General features: G+C 38.4%; 2 protein-coding genes and 1 non-coding gene across 9 annotated transcripts in view; 2 read left to right on the top strand and 1 right to left on the bottom strand.

The window, feature by feature from the left end:
- Window positions 1-1,990: 1,990 nt before the first annotated feature.
- On the bottom strand, window positions 1,991-15,058 carry wbp4 (WW domain binding protein 4). Of its 6 annotated transcripts, none has more exon segments than NM_001045707.1 (11): window positions 1,991-2,353; window positions 3,944-4,113; window positions 4,605-4,795; window positions 5,185-5,260; window positions 9,371-9,426; window positions 9,881-10,033; window positions 11,125-11,251; window positions 11,423-11,485; window positions 12,103-12,175; window positions 13,519-13,546; window positions 14,324-14,351. In NM_001045707.1, coding segments are annotated over 10 exon segments (1,119 nt in total). In that variant the 5' UTR covers window positions 13,521-13,546; window positions 14,324-14,351; the 3' UTR covers window positions 1,991-2,145.
- The window catches only part of elf1 (E74 like ETS transcription factor 1), a 64,396-nt gene continuing 60,075 nt past the window's right edge, over window positions 14,480-18,800 (top strand). Inside the window, exons 1-2 of one of the 2 annotated variants that reach the window (XM_012957328.3) lie at window positions 14,480-14,570; window positions 17,884-17,962. The gene's annotated coding sequence lies outside the window, so the exon portion shown is untranslated. 2 annotated transcript variants of the gene reach the window in all.
- Window positions 15,147-15,218, top strand: trnae-uuc. Its single transcript has one exon. It is a non-coding gene; the product is annotated as a tRNA-Glu (tRNA).

Below are 18,800 nucleotides of genomic sequence, written 5' to 3'. Positions count from 1 at the left end.
GTGTTCGAAAGTGATCAGTAAGCAATATTAATTTGCATCAGTTATAGGGGCATCTTGTTTATTAATGACCTGGAGGTGGGCATAGACAGTACTGTTTCTATTTTTGCTGATGATACTAAATTGTGCAAAACTATAAGTTCCATGCAGGATGCTGCCACTTTGCAGAGCGATTTGATTAAATTGGAAAACTGGGCAGCAAACTGGAAAATGAGGTTCAATGTTGACAAGTGCAAGTTATGCATTTTAGTAGAAATAATAAAAATGCAAGTTATACATTAAATGGTAATGATTAGAGGTATCCTTAATGGAGAAGGATCTAGGGGTTTTTGTAGATAACAAGTTGTCTAATTCCAGGCAGTGTCATGTGGCTACTACAGCAAATAAAGTGCTGTCTTGTATAAAAAAGGGCATTGACTCAAGGGATGAAGACATAATTTTCCCTCATCTCAATACACTCAAAAGGACCAGATCTTGACTTTGCCTCCGGTGACCTGTTGCCTTTGGTCAGGGATTTGAAATATTTGCTCAGAGTAGTCTGACCATTCACCACATGTCGGTCACCTAGAAATACTTCTAGCAGGGAAGTAGAATTTGGATGTAAAACTATGGGGTTGATTTATCAGCATTATAAATAAAGCAAACAAGTTTGGTACACAAAAAGAGGAAGAAAAAGCCATTATTTGTACACAAAAAGATTGCCAGTGCTTAGTTTGCCTTTAAAAAGATTCTTTTTACAAAAATGAGTTGGCAGTACCACATCACATGGCACGTGAGCTAACATTTTTGGTGTGCAGTACTAACAGCTCATTATTTGTAATAAAATATTTTTAAAGGCAAACTAAACACTTGCCATGTTTCTACTTTTTGTGTACAAATAATGGCTTTTAACATTCATCAACTTATCAGTACTCAGAGAGAGTGGTCCATGCTTTGTAAAAGGGTAAAGACACACAGAGCTACTTAGTAATAGCTACCTGTCACTGCTACAAAATGCCAGAAAATATCCTGCCATAGATAATACTTAGATTTGCCTCTGCTAAAACACCTGTATAGACAAGTATCCATAAATGATTGTCTATTTTTGTAGCCGTGACAAGCAGGTGCTACTAGTAGCTCCATGTGTCTTTACCCTAAAGTTCTGTATGCAGGGCTGACAGACTTGTATAAAGACTACAACTGTCTTTTCATTTATGCAAGTAAACTTGCACACTGGTTTGATAGAATGCTTTATATGAAGTATTAAAGGACAAGGAAAGGCTAAGTCACTTGGGGGTGCCAAAATGTTAGGCACTCCCAAGTGACTTTAATTGCTTACCTTGTACCCTGGGCTGGTGCCCGTTAGGAGAAAACAGCACCAGCCCGGGGTACCTGTAGCAATGCGCTTCCTCCTTCCTGCTTCATTTAGCTGCGACTATGAGATAGGCGCATGTGCAGTAGAGTGAAAAGCCGACTTCTCTGTTAAAGTTCGGCTTTTTCACTCTACTGCGCATGCACGCGCGAGCGAAGCAGGAGGCGCTGCAGGTTCCCCGGGCTGGTGCTGTCCTCTCCAAACAGGGGCACCAGCCCGGGGTAAAAGGTAGGCGATTTAAGTAACTTGGGGGTGGCTAACATTTTGGCACCCCAAGTGACTTTGCCTTTCCATGTCCTTTAAACTGTTTAGCAAACGCACCATAATTTAGAAACCTATGCTTAACTTTTAGTTGATGTAGAGACAGTTGGTTGATGTAGAGACAGTTTACAATTGCTCCTTTTTTATTATTAAATTTATTTATTAATAAAAAGTAACAATAAAATTGTAGCCTCAGAGAGCAATAGTAGTTTTTTGGCTGTCAGGGTCAGTAGAGGAAGGTAAATGATTTGGAAACTATTAAAAAATAAAGACCAATTGAAAAGTTGCTAAGAACAGGCTATTGGACCACATTTCATGTCTTATTGCCTTTCTCAGATTCATCATCATTTTGTGCAATACAGCAAAGAATCAACTCAGTAGTTCTGCGGTCACCTAGTCTGTATTTACAGCAACAAAACACACATCTGAAATAAAAGTAAAATATTTATTATGTCAAACCAAGCAAAGCTTTCCTAGAAAACAATCTGCTTGCAAAATCTGTTTAAAAATGTGTATTTAAATTGGGTCAAGGTCCTTTACTGATCACTAGCTCTCTGGCGTATGTTTCGGGATTTGCCATTTTCCAGCTTCCTTTTCTTGAAGAAAGATTCCCCTCCGACTGAACTTTCAAGGGAAGTGATTGATTTCTCCTTGAACTTTATTTTTGGCTCGTGCTGTAGGTCTGGTATAGGCACTGCAGGAATGTCATACTCCACATTTGGAAGCTCTAAATCAACGTTTGCACTAGATGGAAGTATTGAGAAAGCATTCATCAGTTTGGATTTAAATATCACTTGCATGTAGAACGTATTCAGATATATTTACAACCCAACCACCGTTTTTCAGGCCCAGATCGCTGCCATAGCTATCTCCTCCTGAATGCATCAATATTATCTCAAACAGCTAATAAAAACAAAACTGAACAAGCTAGAGCTGGCTTTATGTCCCACTTTCACAATTGAAGGAATTTGTCATGAATTCAGCTGTTTCAGAATGCTGCCTTAAAGTCATTTTTGACAATTCCCTTTTCTTCTCTAATCATATTAAAAGGGAACTCCATAAAAGGTTATCAGCATACATTAATTAAAGGGCACCAATCATATTTTATTTTGTTGTCCCCCTGGAGGTCTGGGCCAATATATCCTGCACTCCAGATGGAGGAAACAATAGTATTTTTTTTACAAAAACCACCTTTGTGAGCACCCTGCTAGCCCACACCAAGAGGGAGTTCCCAGTGAAGGCAGACAAGTTAGAGCAAACACTTGCACAATGAGGAAGTGCCTGAGCTTGCTCATTATGTGCATGCATGTGACATAGGAACACGCCACATCCCCCCAATTTTCAATAATTTTACATTTGGAAATGTAATTGCTATTGAAAGTTGTATCTATCTGTTTATATTCTCTGAACTTCAAGTTCTGACTCATATAACAATGTTTTCCCTCCATAAGATACACATATGTTCCTTTCTCTCTCTCTCAAGCCACATTACTAAAGCATTCATCCATGCCTTTATCCTGTTCCTCTTAAAAACAGTAAATCAGCAAAAACAGTAAAAACAGCAAAACACAGGTCAGGAAAAAGGAAAAAAAGCATTGTACTATAGTACTAGTTTTACATTTAAAGGATTCATTTAAACATTAAAATTCATCTCATTGATTCTGTAATAATAAAACAGTACCTGTACTTGATCCCAACTATTATATAATTAATCCTTATTGGGGGCAAAACAATACTATTGGGTTTATTCAACATTTAAATGATTTTTAGTAGACTTAAGTTATGGAGATCCAAATTACAGAAAGATCCCTTATCTGGAAAACCCCAAGTCCCGAGCATTCTGGATAACAGGTCCCATACCTGTAAAGGTATGGGATCCCTTATCCCATAGACTCTATTACAAGCAAATAATTTTGATTTTATAAAATGATTTCCTTTTTCTCTGTAATAATAAAACAGAACCTTGTACTTGATCCCAACTAAGATAGAATTAATCCTTAATATTCATTCAATATTTAAGATTTTTAGCAGACTTAAGTTATGGAGATCCAAATTAAGGCATTCTGGATAACAGGTCCCATACCTGTACAGACTTATTACACAACCTTTGCAGAGAATGTTCATTATCCCCATCCACCCCAGTCCCCCATGCCTTAAGCACCTATATGTTTGCATATCAGTTGTTATAATGTTTAACGTTATAACGTTTTATTTAATTTTAGCTCATCCAAATCGTATAATAAGCTGAAGAGAATTTTAATCACTATATTTTTCCAAACCAATCTAATAAAATTAGGTATAAATGTTTTATAAATAAAGAACAATGCTACTTACTAAGGATCCTCCTCCTCTTTGATCACCTCCCAGGCTCCATAAGCATTTGGTTTTCTGGGCACTTTTTTGGGAATTTCTGGTTTGGGTTGTTCTTCAACAGCTTCTTGTTTTGATTCTGGTTTTGATACCTCTGCCTCTTCATCACTTTCTATTTGTGTTTCAATTTTACTCTGCAAGGGTAGATATGAAGCAGTGATCAGGAATGCACAGTTCTAAGTATTAATCTGGCAAGGAAAGCATTTAAATAGGGCTTGTGCTGAACATAATTTTTGCCAACTGTTTTAATCACAACAAAACTATGGTTTTTGTTACTTTTTAAACTAATCAGGGAAACAGGTAAATTTAAATTACTTGATGTTTGGTCCTTGCAAGGTAGATCATTCGATTACTAGAGTGCAAATGACCCCTCCTGCATAATGGACTTTATTTGTAGTCTGGTAATCTAATTATCTATCTCTATCACAGCCAATAACTAAAAGGGAGTAGTTTCAGTTTCTGTGGTTATGGCAAATTCGGTCAACAAGTAACTATGTAACAGGGCAAATACTTTCTATTTTTAAAGAGTTAGCTGTAAGAAGTATTGGACAACATCAATTTTTGTCTCACTTGAAAAAGCACATCAAAATTATACTTTATCATACTCACTACATAAGGTTCTTACCCTAAAATGTATTTTGGGTGTTTGACTAACAGCAGGTTCAGAGTTTTCTTGGTCCTCTGCTGAAGTCTCTGTAGCTGACTGTGTATCTCCAACCTCTTTTGCTTCAGACTCTTCAGTGTTTGCAGCCTCTTTCTCGGTTTCCTCAGCTGGTAAGTTTGAAACAAAGTTCTCTGGTTTCTCCCAGCTAGATTCTAAATAGAATAAAAAACTCCATTAATGGGACATTATTAAAAAAAAACATGTAGATCTAGTTCCTATTAATGAATATGCAGACATACAAACATTTAAGGATTAGATATGCTCTTATGCTAGTAGACCTGTGTAATCCAGGATGAATTAAGATTTTCCATTATTATGATATGTCTACTGCCAATTTAACTCTACTTTCAGTCGCTCATGCCTATACTCTGTCAAAAGTGTATGTTCTTGAAACACTGCAACCATTGGTAGACATCTTAAGAGTTTTTGGTGTAGGTCTCATACACTGTTCTATTTGCCTTAGCTTAGGTCCACCAGCTGGTCTTGATTCTATCTGAATGGTACCAAAAACCAAAGGTCAAAATCTGCAAAATCTGTTTACCTCCTGTTTCACTGTTGTAATAGTATGTGTAGCCATCCTCAGAGAGACCTTCTACCCAAGCAGAACTAGATCCAGCCTAAAAACAAATGCAATAAAACAAAATGTTAAACTGTTTATTGGGCTGGTTATAATAAAAGGTGTACCTCCATAACATTACCATAGTCAATGACTTGCTTACCATCAAAAGATAAAGCTTAAAAATTGTAATATAGATAATAGGGGTGGTAATAAAAATGATTAAACCAGAGATACCCGATGTGTATAATAAGACATCCTTTTACGACGACAAAATGTATAAATGAAAAAACACTTAAGATGCATGTCCACTAAAAGAATAAACCTTAATTTCAGTTTTTGCAAAAAGAGTGGCCTCTCTGCAAAGAAAGGGATCCCGTTCTCAGCCTGAAAACTATAGGCCTGTTAGTCTGACATCAGTAGTAGGAAAACTTTTGGAAGGGGTAATAAGGGATAGGGTACTTGAATACATTGCAGTTCACAATACTATTAGTTTGTGCCAGCATGGTTTTATGCGTAACAGATCTTGCCAGACTAATTTAGTCGCCTTTTATGAGGAGGTGAGCAGGAACCTTGATGCTGGAATGGCAGTTGATGTCATCTACTTGGACTTTGCTAAAGCTTTTGATACAGTACCTCACAGAAGGTTAATGATCAAATTAAGGAATATTGGCCTAGAACATAATATTTGTAATTGGATAGAGAACTGGCTGAAGGATAGAGTGCAAAGAGTGGTTGTAAATGGAACATTTTCTAATTGGACCAGTGTGGTTAGTGGAGTACCGCAGGGGTCAGTCCTTGGGCCTTTGCTTTTTAACTTGTTTATTAATGACCTGGAGGTGGGCATAGACAGTACTGTTTCTATTTTTGCTGATGACACTAAATTGTGCAAAACTATAAGTTCCATGCAGGATGCTGCCGCTTTGCAGAGCGATTTGACAAAATTAGATAACTGGGCAGCAAACTGGAAAATGAGGTTCAATGTTGATAAGTGCAAAGTTATGCACTTTGGTAGAAATAATATAAACGCAAACTATCTACTGAATGGTAGTGTGTTGGGGGTTTCCTTAATGGAGAAGGATCTAGGGGTTTTTGTTGATAAGTTGTCTAATGCCAGGCAGTGTCATTCTGTGGCTACTAAAGCAAATAAAGTGCTGTCTTGTATAAAAAAGGGCATTGACTCAAGGGATGAGAACATAATTTTGCCCCTTTATAGGTCCCTGGTAAGGCCTCACCTTGAGTATGCAGTGCAGTTTTGGGCTCCAGTCCTTAAGAAGGATATTAATGAGCTGGAGAAAGTGCAGAGACGTGCAACTAAACTGGTAAAGGGGATGGAAGATTTAAACTATGAGGTGAGACTGTCGAGGTTGGGGTTGTTTTCTCTGGAAAAGAGGCGCTTGCGAGGGGACATGATTACTCTGTACAAGTACATTAGAGGGGATTATAGGCAGTTGGGGGATGTTCTTTTTTCCCATAAAAACAATCAACGCACCAGAGGTCACCCCTTTAGATTAGAGGAAAGGAGCTTCCATTTGAAGCAGCGTAGGTGGTTTTTCACAGTGAGGGCAGTGAGGTTATGGAATGCCCTTCCTAGTGATGTGGTAATGGCAGATTCTGTTAATGCCTTTAAGAGGGGCCTGGATGAGTTCTTGATCAATCAGAATATCCAAGGCTATTGTGATACTAATATCTACAGTTAGTACTAGTGGTTGTATTTATAGTTTATGTATGTGAGTGTATAGATTGGTAGGTGTGGGTTAGGTGTGCTGGGTTTACTTGGATGGGTTGAACTTGATGGACACTGGTCTTTTTTCAACCCTATGTAACTATGTAAAGATCAGAAAGATACAGAATACAAAGTAATGACAATAATAATCCAGACTTTCATTATCACTGACCAAAGCAACCAACTAAGAGGAGAAGGAAAGGTAAAAACTAAAGTAAGCTTTATCAGAAAGGTCTATGTAAATACAGCCATAAGCATTCACAGAAAGAGTCCTCTATCAAAAGAAACACAGGATTTCTTCGGTACCAGACTCTCTTTTAGGGCTCCTTCATGTTTGCGGCATGAGTCTGCTCAGTTCTCTTCTTTTCTCCCTCCCTTCTCCTGCTCCCCCCTCCCATAAGAATGCAAAGGAACTCACTTCCCCCACCCTTAGAAATGTGTGATCTGAGCTTCCAATGGCTAGAACTATTTAACAAATTATATCCAGAAAGCTCCAAATTACAGGAAGTCCATCTCCCATAGACTCTATTGTAATTACTGTATATACTCTAGTATAAGCCTAGTTTTTCAGCACCCGAAATGTGCTGAAAAAGTCGCCCTCTGCTTATACTCGAGTCGGGTGCCATGGGTCCCTCCAGAATACCACCTTCTGTCATTTGTGTGCAAATTAGGCCACACGCAACCAGACCCTCCACTGCCCACTCCCAAATTCATCTTCATCTACCATCCTCACCTGTCCCATTCAGCACTAGATATTGCACTTTATATTCTTTATAAACTATAGTTTTACATATAGTTTTGAAAGATTTTAACTCTGTGTTTTTTCTTAGGTAAAATAAGGTACCTCGGGTTATATTTGGATCGGCTTATATTTGAGTATACACAGTAAATAATTCTAATATTTCCCAAGATTTCCTTTTACTATGTAGAATTAAAACAGTTCCTTGTAATCGATCCAAACCAAGATATAATTAATTCTTATTGGAAGCAAATCATTCTTACTTGGTTTATTTAATGTTTAAATTATTTAAGTAGACTTACGGTATGGAAAACCAAACCGTTTCCGAGGCAGCTCTTGGACTTAATATGGATTAAAGAATTACATGTGAATCTTCTAACACTTTTATTTTAAGAAGTCTGGTAATTAATTGAGAGACAAAATCCAGATGAAACCCCAATACATTATTTGACAATAGCATGTAGTGCTGAATAAACACATTTTAAAAATACATTTTACAGCAACTTGGAGGTCTCCACAGACTGCCTCCATGAGACCAAAACTGAAATTTAACATAGTAACTTAGATTGAAAAGAAACACATGTCAATCAAGTTTAACCTTTTATCTCTTTATTACTAAGTCTGCTTCTCCCCACTATTGTTTGCAGCCCATTTCCTGGACTTCTCCCTCCCTTGTTTGTTATTGTCCGCAAAGATTTACTATTACATTCCAGCCTGCTGTAACCCCAGTTACAGTGCTCTCTTTGGTCTGCCCCTCACCAGCTTGTCTTTGCTTCTAAAAATGTAGACATTATTGCCACTAACAGATGTAGCTAGTCTATGGATACAGTGTTATAATGTGTTTTATATTGTCTGTTTTTATGCAATAAATGCAATTGCAGTGCTGTGCTTTAAACTTTCCCTTTTTTTGCTATAGCTTATACAGGAGCAGTGGCCAGCTCCATGTTGTAGCTCCCACCCTTCCCAGCTGCAGTCAGGTGATCCCAGTGGAGCCAATAAAAGGGCAACCATATGGGGGTTTTAACCTTGAAAGCAAGAAAGTTGCAGGTAAAACTTAGTCCCTTGGCTAAATGTATATTGAAGCAGTAGAATTCTTAATGAATCGCATAAGTCAGTGTAGGAACTGGTCAGAAGGGATGACTTTGACGCAGTTGGCCAGCTTGAAGTATATTGCAATATATGGACAAACAATCCCTGTTTTGCTTAAAGGGAAGGGCATTTCTTAGTAGCTTAATGCACCGAATGTCTTAATGTCCTATATATATTGATAATGGGTGAGTGCAGAGGATCTCTTGTTGTTGTTTCTATATATATATAGCGTGAGTCGGTCCTTAAGCTCAGGTAACTGACAGCAGCACAAAGCATGTGCTGTGAATCAGAAGAGGTGATGGGGAGCTACTGGGGATATCTTGGTAGGCATATATCTTCATTGCTAAAGGGCTGTGGTTACCTTAGGCTGGTACAAAACCCCAAAACATAATGTGCAGCATTTCTACCCTACTTTTTGTTACTCTTTAGTTCTTCTTTAAAGGGTCATTGAAACAAGGGGTACGGTTTACATCCGTGCACCATAGCATAGCATTTTGTAAACTTGCTCTCTATAGGGACTTTTGAAAACTACCACAAGTCTTAATTAGTCTGAAAGTCAGAAATTCTGCTTTACTCTGTATTTATGATATGTTACCCTGTAGTTGTGACTGAAATACCTTGTCTGTTTTTTCTGATTTCTCTTGGAATCCCTCTGGTTCCTCCCACCGAGATTCTGGAATACAACACAAAGCATTATGAAAGCTGAACACAAGCACATATGCACACAGTGTAAAAACTCTTCCTTGTTCAGAACAGCAGAAAGGGGAAATAAGCTGCAGCTTATTCTTATTTCCTTATATACCGAAGTACCATGGTGCATCTTCAGATACTATTCTTAAACATGTTCTGGATGCATACTTGGCCACAGAAATATAAAGGAGTAATTTGCATGTCTATAGCATGAGTGATATAAATGCTGTTTTGTGAATGCTTTTTTTTTTTATATTAGTAGCCCAACAATGCTAGGACAAAAAACATCCACCAACCACTAAAAGAACTGACAGGTGTTTGGGCTACTAAAAAAAACACAGATGATACATGGCCCAAAATCTGTCCCTGAGCCAATGGTGTTGAATTAACTCTCAGCCTTTCAAAACAAAGTGCCATTTCTGTATTTAATAAATTACCTCCAGTCAAAGTATTATAATAATAAGGGTATCCTTCTGGAGAAATCTCTTTCTTCCATTGCTTTTTAGCATGCACTCTTTCTATTGCTTCAATCTCCTTCCACTTGTTCTCATTCCGGGCTTTGATTTGCTGGACTGTTGGACCTACAGGAACTTTTAATAAACATTGCAATTATTAACTTAATTAAAATAAATCAGACAGAATGTGTGTAGTAAACAAAAACCTACCACCATTTTATAGCTTTGCCTATTTTGGGTAAATAAAAGAATATCATTCGCATTACAACAGCTTGAAAGTGATAGTGACACAAATGACCTACATTATTTCTAGGACCATTACTCTTGGGGGCAGAATTGGCTACAGCCAAGCATTCATTCCAGAGATATATTTTTCAAAGAAAAGTCTGTTCCTTTGAATTGGCATTTGGGTTACTTCAGGCCTAATTAGTTAAAGAGGACATTTTGTAAAAAAAAAAAAAAAAATTATTGAAAACTAAAATTCAGTTTTCCTAGTTAAAAAATAAGCCGTTGTTCAAAATTATTTGTTATGGTTTGGGTAACTACTTACACAGATTTATCATCTTAACTTGTGCAAATTTTCTTGTGGCCACTGGCTGGCCAATTTGATAACAAAAACACTGAGCTCAACTGATCATAAGACTGTATAGAGATTAAAAAGTAGAGGGTCTGGGAACACTCCAAGGTTTAGTAAAATAAAAGTAATGTACCATACCTTGATGTGGGATGGTGTCTTGACAATTTAACCAAAAACACAGTTTCTGAAAATGTATGAACTTGCACAGACTAAATTAATAAAAACATGAGCCAAGGGATGTGCATTAATCTTTTCATATTTTTTTTTTTAACACTCTCCCTTTGTTATACTATTGGGTATCAGCACCAGCACTGCTAAGGTGGCCATACACACCCAGATTTAGTTGGGTAGTTTGAGTTATTTGGACCATAGCAGCTTACTGTCTTGGAACAGATGTCAAGTGGTTTGAGCCTAATGCCATACATAAAAGGTACATCTGGTTGACCTAATGTTTCTTACATTAAGTACCCTGTAACAATATTTTTTTCTTTGCTTTTACTTATTAGGAAAAGTGCTGGGTTACACCTCAAAATAAATAAAATTGGAATAATGAGACTTTTACATGGTGACAGCTCCTATGTTTCTCTTTTTATTCCTCTCTTAACTAAATGAAAGAATTAAATCAAATCCAGCAGTCTAGGTAAAATACCTGGAACGTCGCCTTGAAGTCTCTTAAGATCTTCTTCATAAGCTTTTAGGGCAGCTTCCTCCATGGCAGCGAATTCTTTGGATTTTTTCTCATCTTCTTTTGCCTTGTCCATGCTTTTCTTCTTAATCTATAAAGATCATTACACATTTATATGAATAATAGACAGAAATAGCTGTTGTGTGGTTCTCCATCAGTAAAATATTAGGTTGGTATTAAAAGGTTAGTGTCTATTGTAATTTTGATGCAAAAGTCATCACATATTGTTAGCAAAGGCAACAGTAATATATAAAAACTATACCTCACTGATTTTCTTGGTGACATTTTCTTTGTGATTTTTCCCTCTTTCATGAAACTCAATACTCTAAAATATGGATACAAAAGTTATATAAGCAATACTAAGATAGTATATACATTATATTGAGACATTTTCGAACTGCTGTGAGCTTTTGATAGTGAAACAATACATTGGTCAGCTTAATGATCAACCACATTTTCACTGTCAAACTGCCAAAAATCAAAGCAGCGCTTTCACAAAGAATTACAACTTTAGGCACTAAATGAAGCAAGATGGGTGAGGTAAAGCCAAAACAGGATTGGCAGATTTATATTTTAGCAGTCAGAGCTACATCACACTAGGCCATCACACTAGGCAGTAGTGACTCACATTGGATTTCTTCCCAATGACCACAGTATAAGTGCTGTGGGTACAAATGATCATGTGCGCCCTTGTATGCAGCTGTCTAAACAGGCTGAGGAGGTCCCAACTAATGTTTGGCAAACTACATGGCCATTCTGCACCTCAACTGAGGAGCAACTAAGTGAAACAGCCAGGGCTATCTATATGCAGGTACAATTACACAACAGAAAGAAGACATCACCCAGCTTAGATAAGAATTATTCATAATTACTCATCCCTCCCTTTTCTACAAATTATAACCTTCTGTATTAATTTAACTGAAAAATGGTGCTTTAGCATACAGGCTTGTTGTCTGCAATCCAACACTTGCAGTATGTGCAGAACTTCTTTGGCTGAGATTTCCAGTAGTCAGCCCTAAGGACAGCAACAAAAAAAAATAGTTAGGACAAAGTCTCTGAATGCAAACATACTTTCCAGACTGTGACTATGTTCTTCTTGAAGGCACATGTTATCCAGTGTGATTATGCTATATTAAATCTACCTAGCACTCCATTGTGTTACAGTGCACTTTTTCTGTTTATCCATTCCTAGACATGCTGGTAAAAATTGCACAAAATCATAATTATCAGTTCATTTGAGAGACTATTGGAGCTGCTACAAGTGTCAGAGTAAATGCATTTAAGCAATTTGCTCTATTTTATTGTTTTAACAGGTGGAAAATTCAGCAGTTATGCCTAACTATGCAGGTTGGTTATATTGGGCAAGGGAACTTGAACTGTTTCACAATCTAAAAGTAATTATCCAAATAATACTTATTTAGCTTGAAATTTTCAATCCCAGGACCAGGACCACTTTTTTCTTTTTGGGGGAAGGGGGCGGCAAACTTGCACAGGCTGAAGCTTAGATTTCTGTAACAGTGGCAGTTAGGAAGAAATTAGGCCATGGACCACAGAACTCCAAATATGTATTTATGTTATAACCTTCTAATTTTTTTTTTTTTTTTTTAATTGTTTTTATTGAGTTTTATTTAACATAAAGAAAGAAAAGGAAGAAGAGAGAGGAGATAGGAAAGAATGGAAATAAATAAAATAGCATGTTACGGTTCTTGGTACAGGCAGTCTGAACAATGACTTACTTATATAGCATTTGGTACAGGCATTGAGTTTCCTTACAATGATTCAAACAAGGCATTTACAGCCTAAACATAGGTGGATGTGTAGACAGCTGTATTTTGCCGTTAACTTATAGTTATGTTAATAAACTGTTTCCCAACTTATATTGTTTACTGTTGTTTCCGAGGGGGGGGGAGAGGATAACCTTCTAATTTTAATGACAGATACAGTCCCCCCCAAAAATTAGCTGTATCAATTTCTCAGTAAATATGACTTTTGTACTATAGCCATTGTACTGTAGTCCTAAGTAATTAGCCCTTGTAAACTGTAATCCACCTCCTGCCTTCCCAGGTCCTGTGCTGCTTGTATAACCCATGCATTTGTCACTTGTACGGTGTATTCAGTGTACCAAACAGCATCACACCTGAAAAATTAGGAATTTCTCAGCTATCATTAATGCCACATAATTCTGCTGCAAACGTGTACCCTCTGCCTTGACTCTGTATCTTTGGTGTTTGTTAGGAGGCTAATTAGATTACTGCAATAAAATTGTAACATTTGTGAAAATGTTGTACACAATTGTCAAATAATTTTTCCTGATTATATTAAAAAAAATAATAATATATATATAAACTGGGAACTTACATGTCAACTTAGTGCAGCCAAACTATCCCTGCTAAGGAAAAGGAAGAAATTAGGGTATTCCACAAAGCAGATGGGCAAAAAAAGGTTCAACCCTAATTGAACATTATGACTGTGGAAAATGATTGGAAGATCACGGACAATTTGTGGTGGTACCTCTGCATAAAACAGACAGATTGGAAAGCAGAATGGTGATATAAATTTAAGATGCAAAGCTGGATGCGGATATGGAGCAAGGTATTAGCATAATGGAGACAGGGGTATAGGGTATATACAAAAAAAGGATAGTAGTGCAGAATTTACAGAATTTGTACAGGGTATCATGTTGGAAAGAAAATTGGGGTCTAATATGTGAGCAGGGAGTAGAGTAAGATGAAGATAGGGCACAGGATATGAACCAGTGTGTAGATATAACCACAGGCTGAAAATCATCATGTTTCACATATAAATCAGGTTGTATAGAATGGTCCGAGGTGTAAGCAGGATATGGGTTTCTGGTACAAATGATAGTTTAAAAAAACAACAAAGATAAGCATCCCTATAACGCAGTATAATCCAGGCTGTGGATAGGGGTGCAAGACGAAAGGCAAGAAGAGTTCGGGATGCAATGTGTGACTTGGTGTGTGTTTATATACAAGCAGAACAGAAGCTGTAAATATGGACGAAGCGCGATAAAGATGCAGCGCAAAGAGGCAACATCTATACAGAATGTACCTGCAGGGGTGAAGGTTGCAAATCAGAATGAGATACGGATAGAGGACAGGTTGCAATCAGTGAACACGGAAGGAAAGGGGTATATTTCACTCACTTTCCATCACACCAGAAACTCTAGCGCGCAGCCATTGTACGCTCTGAGTACGGCAACTGCACAGGCTCAGAACGCGTTTGCTTATCTCACAGTTCCTCCCTCCCCATACGTCTGGGCGGAGCTAAAGCTTGGCAGGAGAGCGGCACAAACAAGCGCTGTGGAGGTTTTTATCACATACACACAGTGTGCCAGGCAACAAGAGTCCGGGTAGGGCACCGCAGCCCCCCTCCTGGGGCATGGCACTCAGGTGAGTACTTCAGCTCCCTTACAAACTGCACATCGGACTTTCTGCTAAACTTCTCCTGACTTGTTCTTCTCGGTAGGGGACTTTCCCCGGCTTTGCAGTTATGCCTGATCACGGGACTGTGCTTATCAATGTACCCCCCATTCACAGGAACTTCTGATGGACTTTCTCCCCTGCCATCCGTAGCTTTGCCACTGCGCCCTTTTCCCAGGGAAGCGCACTGCTGCACAGTATTCTCGCACACTTTGCGCATGCCTTGGGATGCTGGCGGACACGGCGCTATTTCTTCTACTCTCTTACTATTATGCTACACTTTCTCCGCCAGTCTACGTTATTCCCTTCTTCTGCTGTTTATGTTTTTCTCTTACCCATTGACAAGGCAGTTCTTCCATTATATTCATTGACGGTGCGATACTGTAGTTACATTTTCATCGTTAGGGAACTCTCGCTCCTTTCTTAACTGGGACATTTAATCGCGTTTGGCATGAAAGTTTGTCACATGACTGGGGGCTGTCAGGAAGGACGCTTAGGGTGGAACTTATGTTTGTGTTACGTCAGTGAAGCGGAAGGTATAGCACTTCCCATATGGTCTAGCGGTTAGGATTCCTGGTTTTCACCCAGGCGGCCCGGGTTCGACTCCCGGTATGGGAACGACATTTTTTTTTATATATCACATTATGTATAGGTTTTTGATAGTTACGTTTCAAATAGACTTTTAAGACAATTTTATGAATTCTAAAACCATTAAAATGCATTAACGGTAATTTATAAAATATGTAGTGGCCTATTTATAACACATTCAGAAAATAGTCTTCTACTTTGTTTTTCAATGGAATTGCACTTTACCAAAACTGTTTGCCTGCTTGAACCTAACTTTTAATATTTGATCAGAAGTCTTTGCTGTGAGACCTCTAATGGTGCATGCCAGCAGTTGGCACTGCACTGTGGGAATATTGGGAGCTTCCTTACCCAGAGCACCCAGGTCCCAGGCATTTCTATAGAATAAGCAGTAAATGCTACTTAAACCTTTCTATAAATGATCAGGTCAGGTCAATATTACTAATAAGAAAGGGACTGACATTTGCCAAAGCTAGTTATTTCATGTCATGCTGGGCTGGGGCAGGCCCAGACTGGCAATGTGTGGATTTTGGCAAATGCCAGAGGGGTTGCTGTAAGATGCCATAGACATTCACTGTTTATTGCACTGGTTGGGGGCTGTTTGAACCTCTTTTTACCTGAAATGCCAGGCCCTATTTTGAAGCCCAATGCAGACCTGGCTGGGGGTGACAAGACCCTGTGGGCAAATGTATACAGCTGTCCTTTTTAGAACAATATCCTATCTCTCCAAGCACAGTGTCCCTGGTGTAACTACTCTGCGTCAGGCCCACCTCCAAAAAAATCTTCAGAAGGGCCCCTAACAGAGTAGACTCACCTGGCCTGCTTGCTTATAAACCCCCACTCCCCGCCCGGTGATTTATATGCAGAACCGTGGACCAACCCAAAATTCCCCCAGCGACCACAGGGTCTGCTTTCACAATTGTTACTCCATTGCCTAGTCTAGTGTGATGGCCACAACAGGCTTGTGAGTATCAGGACATGCAGTGCTGCTGGCCTGGGAGGAGGGGCAAAGTTTTCCTTCTCTCCTAGTGATACCAATAAGATTCTAATAATTGTGTTTTTATATGATGTAATTATAGCTGGATGCAAGTTATGGTAATGATAAATTGTTTTGTTTTGGCCTCCTTAAGCGCCATGTTAAGTAGCCCAGTAATGTGGCTTGAAAGTGCCCAAAGCAGAAAGAAAGAAAAAATCTTTTTGCATCTTCAGGTTGCCTGACAAGCATTACAGGAGTGATCAGCAGGTGACTGTAATGCAAGTCTAAGAGGGGGATGTTTGGGTGCTTTAATGTTATGTTTTTGATCTGCCTAAAATGCAGAATTTAAAGCAACTGAAATAGCCCTATGTGCCATATATTTAATCTCAAATATATTATAGGAACTGTAGCAGAGTGGCTGATAGCACTATGTTTTCAGAAATAAGAAATTATTAAGTTAGAAAAGGTTGTGCTCATGGCATACAGTATGTGTGTGGGGGTGCAGCTACACAGCTGGGGCATTGCTGGGAATCCGTAAGCTTAGTTAGATCACTAGGCCCCTCCCTCTCCTCATATTCACATGATGTGCTTGTGTAGCACTGTGCTCTCCCAGCCTGGGATTTTCCTCACAATATGACCAAGCGACCCAGGCAATTGCCCGGAATAGTACTCATCTTCCCTGGTAAAAAAGAGCATGTGACTGTGGGAGCGGTCCTTGTGTGGGCTGCAGCCTCATTGTAAATAGACATGGCAGTCATCGATTGGCTGTCTTTATTTCAGCCTGCACATTCTTAGCTACACTATTACAACATCGCCTCTGGGCAGGGCTCTTTGCAGATGACATATGTGCAGCAGTAGGAAGAAAACACATATAAACAGTTGTTTCCATGCTGTATTGTTAGGGTTCTAGTTAGCGGCAAAAACTCATTTTTTTTTCATGGCGTAAACTCTTAACTCCCTTTTATTTCTCTTAGATAGGGCCAGGCTCATGTCTTTTAACAAACGGTCATTTTTTAAACGTATAAGTTTGTTTTAATATGTAGAGCACATATATATAAATATTGTTTTGCCATCATCCTGTAGGTTATTGTAGCTTATGGTACTGGCAAGTGCTTATGGTACTGGCAACTCCCAGGTGGGCCCTCCTGCTTTTATCTGTTTGGCCTACTCCATGGTCATTCCCTATTTCTGCATGGGAAAAAAGAGGAGAAATAGAAGGATAGATGGTAGCATGTAAATAAAATAGACTTGGAGTGGGCCCATGGCCTAAGATTTTCTGGTGGGCCCCTGGGGTCCCAGTCCGACACTGGGCGGGGATAGAATATAGTTGGTGGGCTTTGGGGAGTGCCACTAAAGCAGAACTATAAAGGGGGTTGCTGCAAAATGCATAACTATGCTTGAAAATGATATGCGATTGAGAAACCCCTTAGTACTGGCTCCCTTTGGTACTGCATTGACATATGCAGGTGAGACACAGTGTCTATTGCCTGGCAAGATTTAAGCTTTTATTATATCATAACAAGTACTAAAATAGGTTTATTTTATTTCTGGAGTACTGCTCCACTAGAAAACTTCAAGGTTACTGGCCAATTTTCTTTTTTTGCCCTTTTGGCTTTACCAAATATTTAAAATCTGCACAATCTTTTATGTAAAGTGAAAAATTGAACATTAATGTATACGATTTCAACAAAAACATTAAATTTTGTATGTTCTGTATGGCAGAGATTGCTGTTCCAAACCAATGATTTCAAGATTGAGAAACAACTTAAAATGAAGATATGACTAAAAGATCATAAAAGAGGTAAGAAACAACACTGTGTTTAAAGCAGCCCTCTACACAGGGAGAAATGAAAGTACAAAATTCTTCCATATGAAACACTAATATCCTTAAGGTGGCCATACATGTTACAATTAAGATCTTTCCAGCAATCATTGGATTAAATTAGATTGCTGATTCTGTTTTTTCACACAGCTATTTTCATTCAGCTATTTAACTCAGGCAAGATAGTGCCTTTCTTACAATTTTATCTCTGCGGTAAGGTGGCAGTTCTAACCAGAGTGCCACTGTGCCACTGTGCCACCCTACAACAAATGGTATGTGAGAGAATCTTTCCACTGTGGAAAATGTGCATATTTTAAAAGGGTTGTTCACCTTTAAGTTAACTTTTAAGTATGATTGAGGGAGTTCTGTTCGTGGGCAGTTTGCAATTGGTCCTCATTTGTTGTTGTTTTTGTGTTTTGAATTATTTTGGTTTATGTTCAGCAGCTCTCCAGTTTGGAATTTCAGCAGCTGTCTGGTTGCTATGGTACGATTTACCCTGGCAACAAGGCAGTGGTTTAAATGAGACTGGAAGATAAATAGGATAGGGCCTCTATAGAAGGATAAGTAATAAAAAGTAACAATAACATTAGAATTGAAGCCTCACAGAGCAATAGTTTATTGGCAGCTGGAGCCAGTGACCCCCATTTAAAAGTTTGGAAAGAGTCAGAAAAAGAAAGCAAATCATTTAAAAACTATTAAAAATAAAAAATGAAGACCAATTGAAAAATTGCTAAGAATGTCTTTAAGAAAGTAAAAGTTACCTTAATGGTGAACTACCCCATCCCAGTCAGGATGTTAAATGTTACATGGAAGTTTT

The sequence above is a fragment of the Xenopus tropicalis genome, chromosome 2 (assembly GCF_000004195.4).
Source record: "Xenopus tropicalis strain Nigerian chromosome 2, UCB_Xtro_10.0, whole genome shotgun sequence".
Lineage (NCBI taxonomy): Eukaryota > Metazoa > Chordata > Amphibia > Anura > Pipidae > Xenopus > Xenopus tropicalis.
This window is presented reverse-complemented; position numbering and strand designations above follow the sequence as displayed.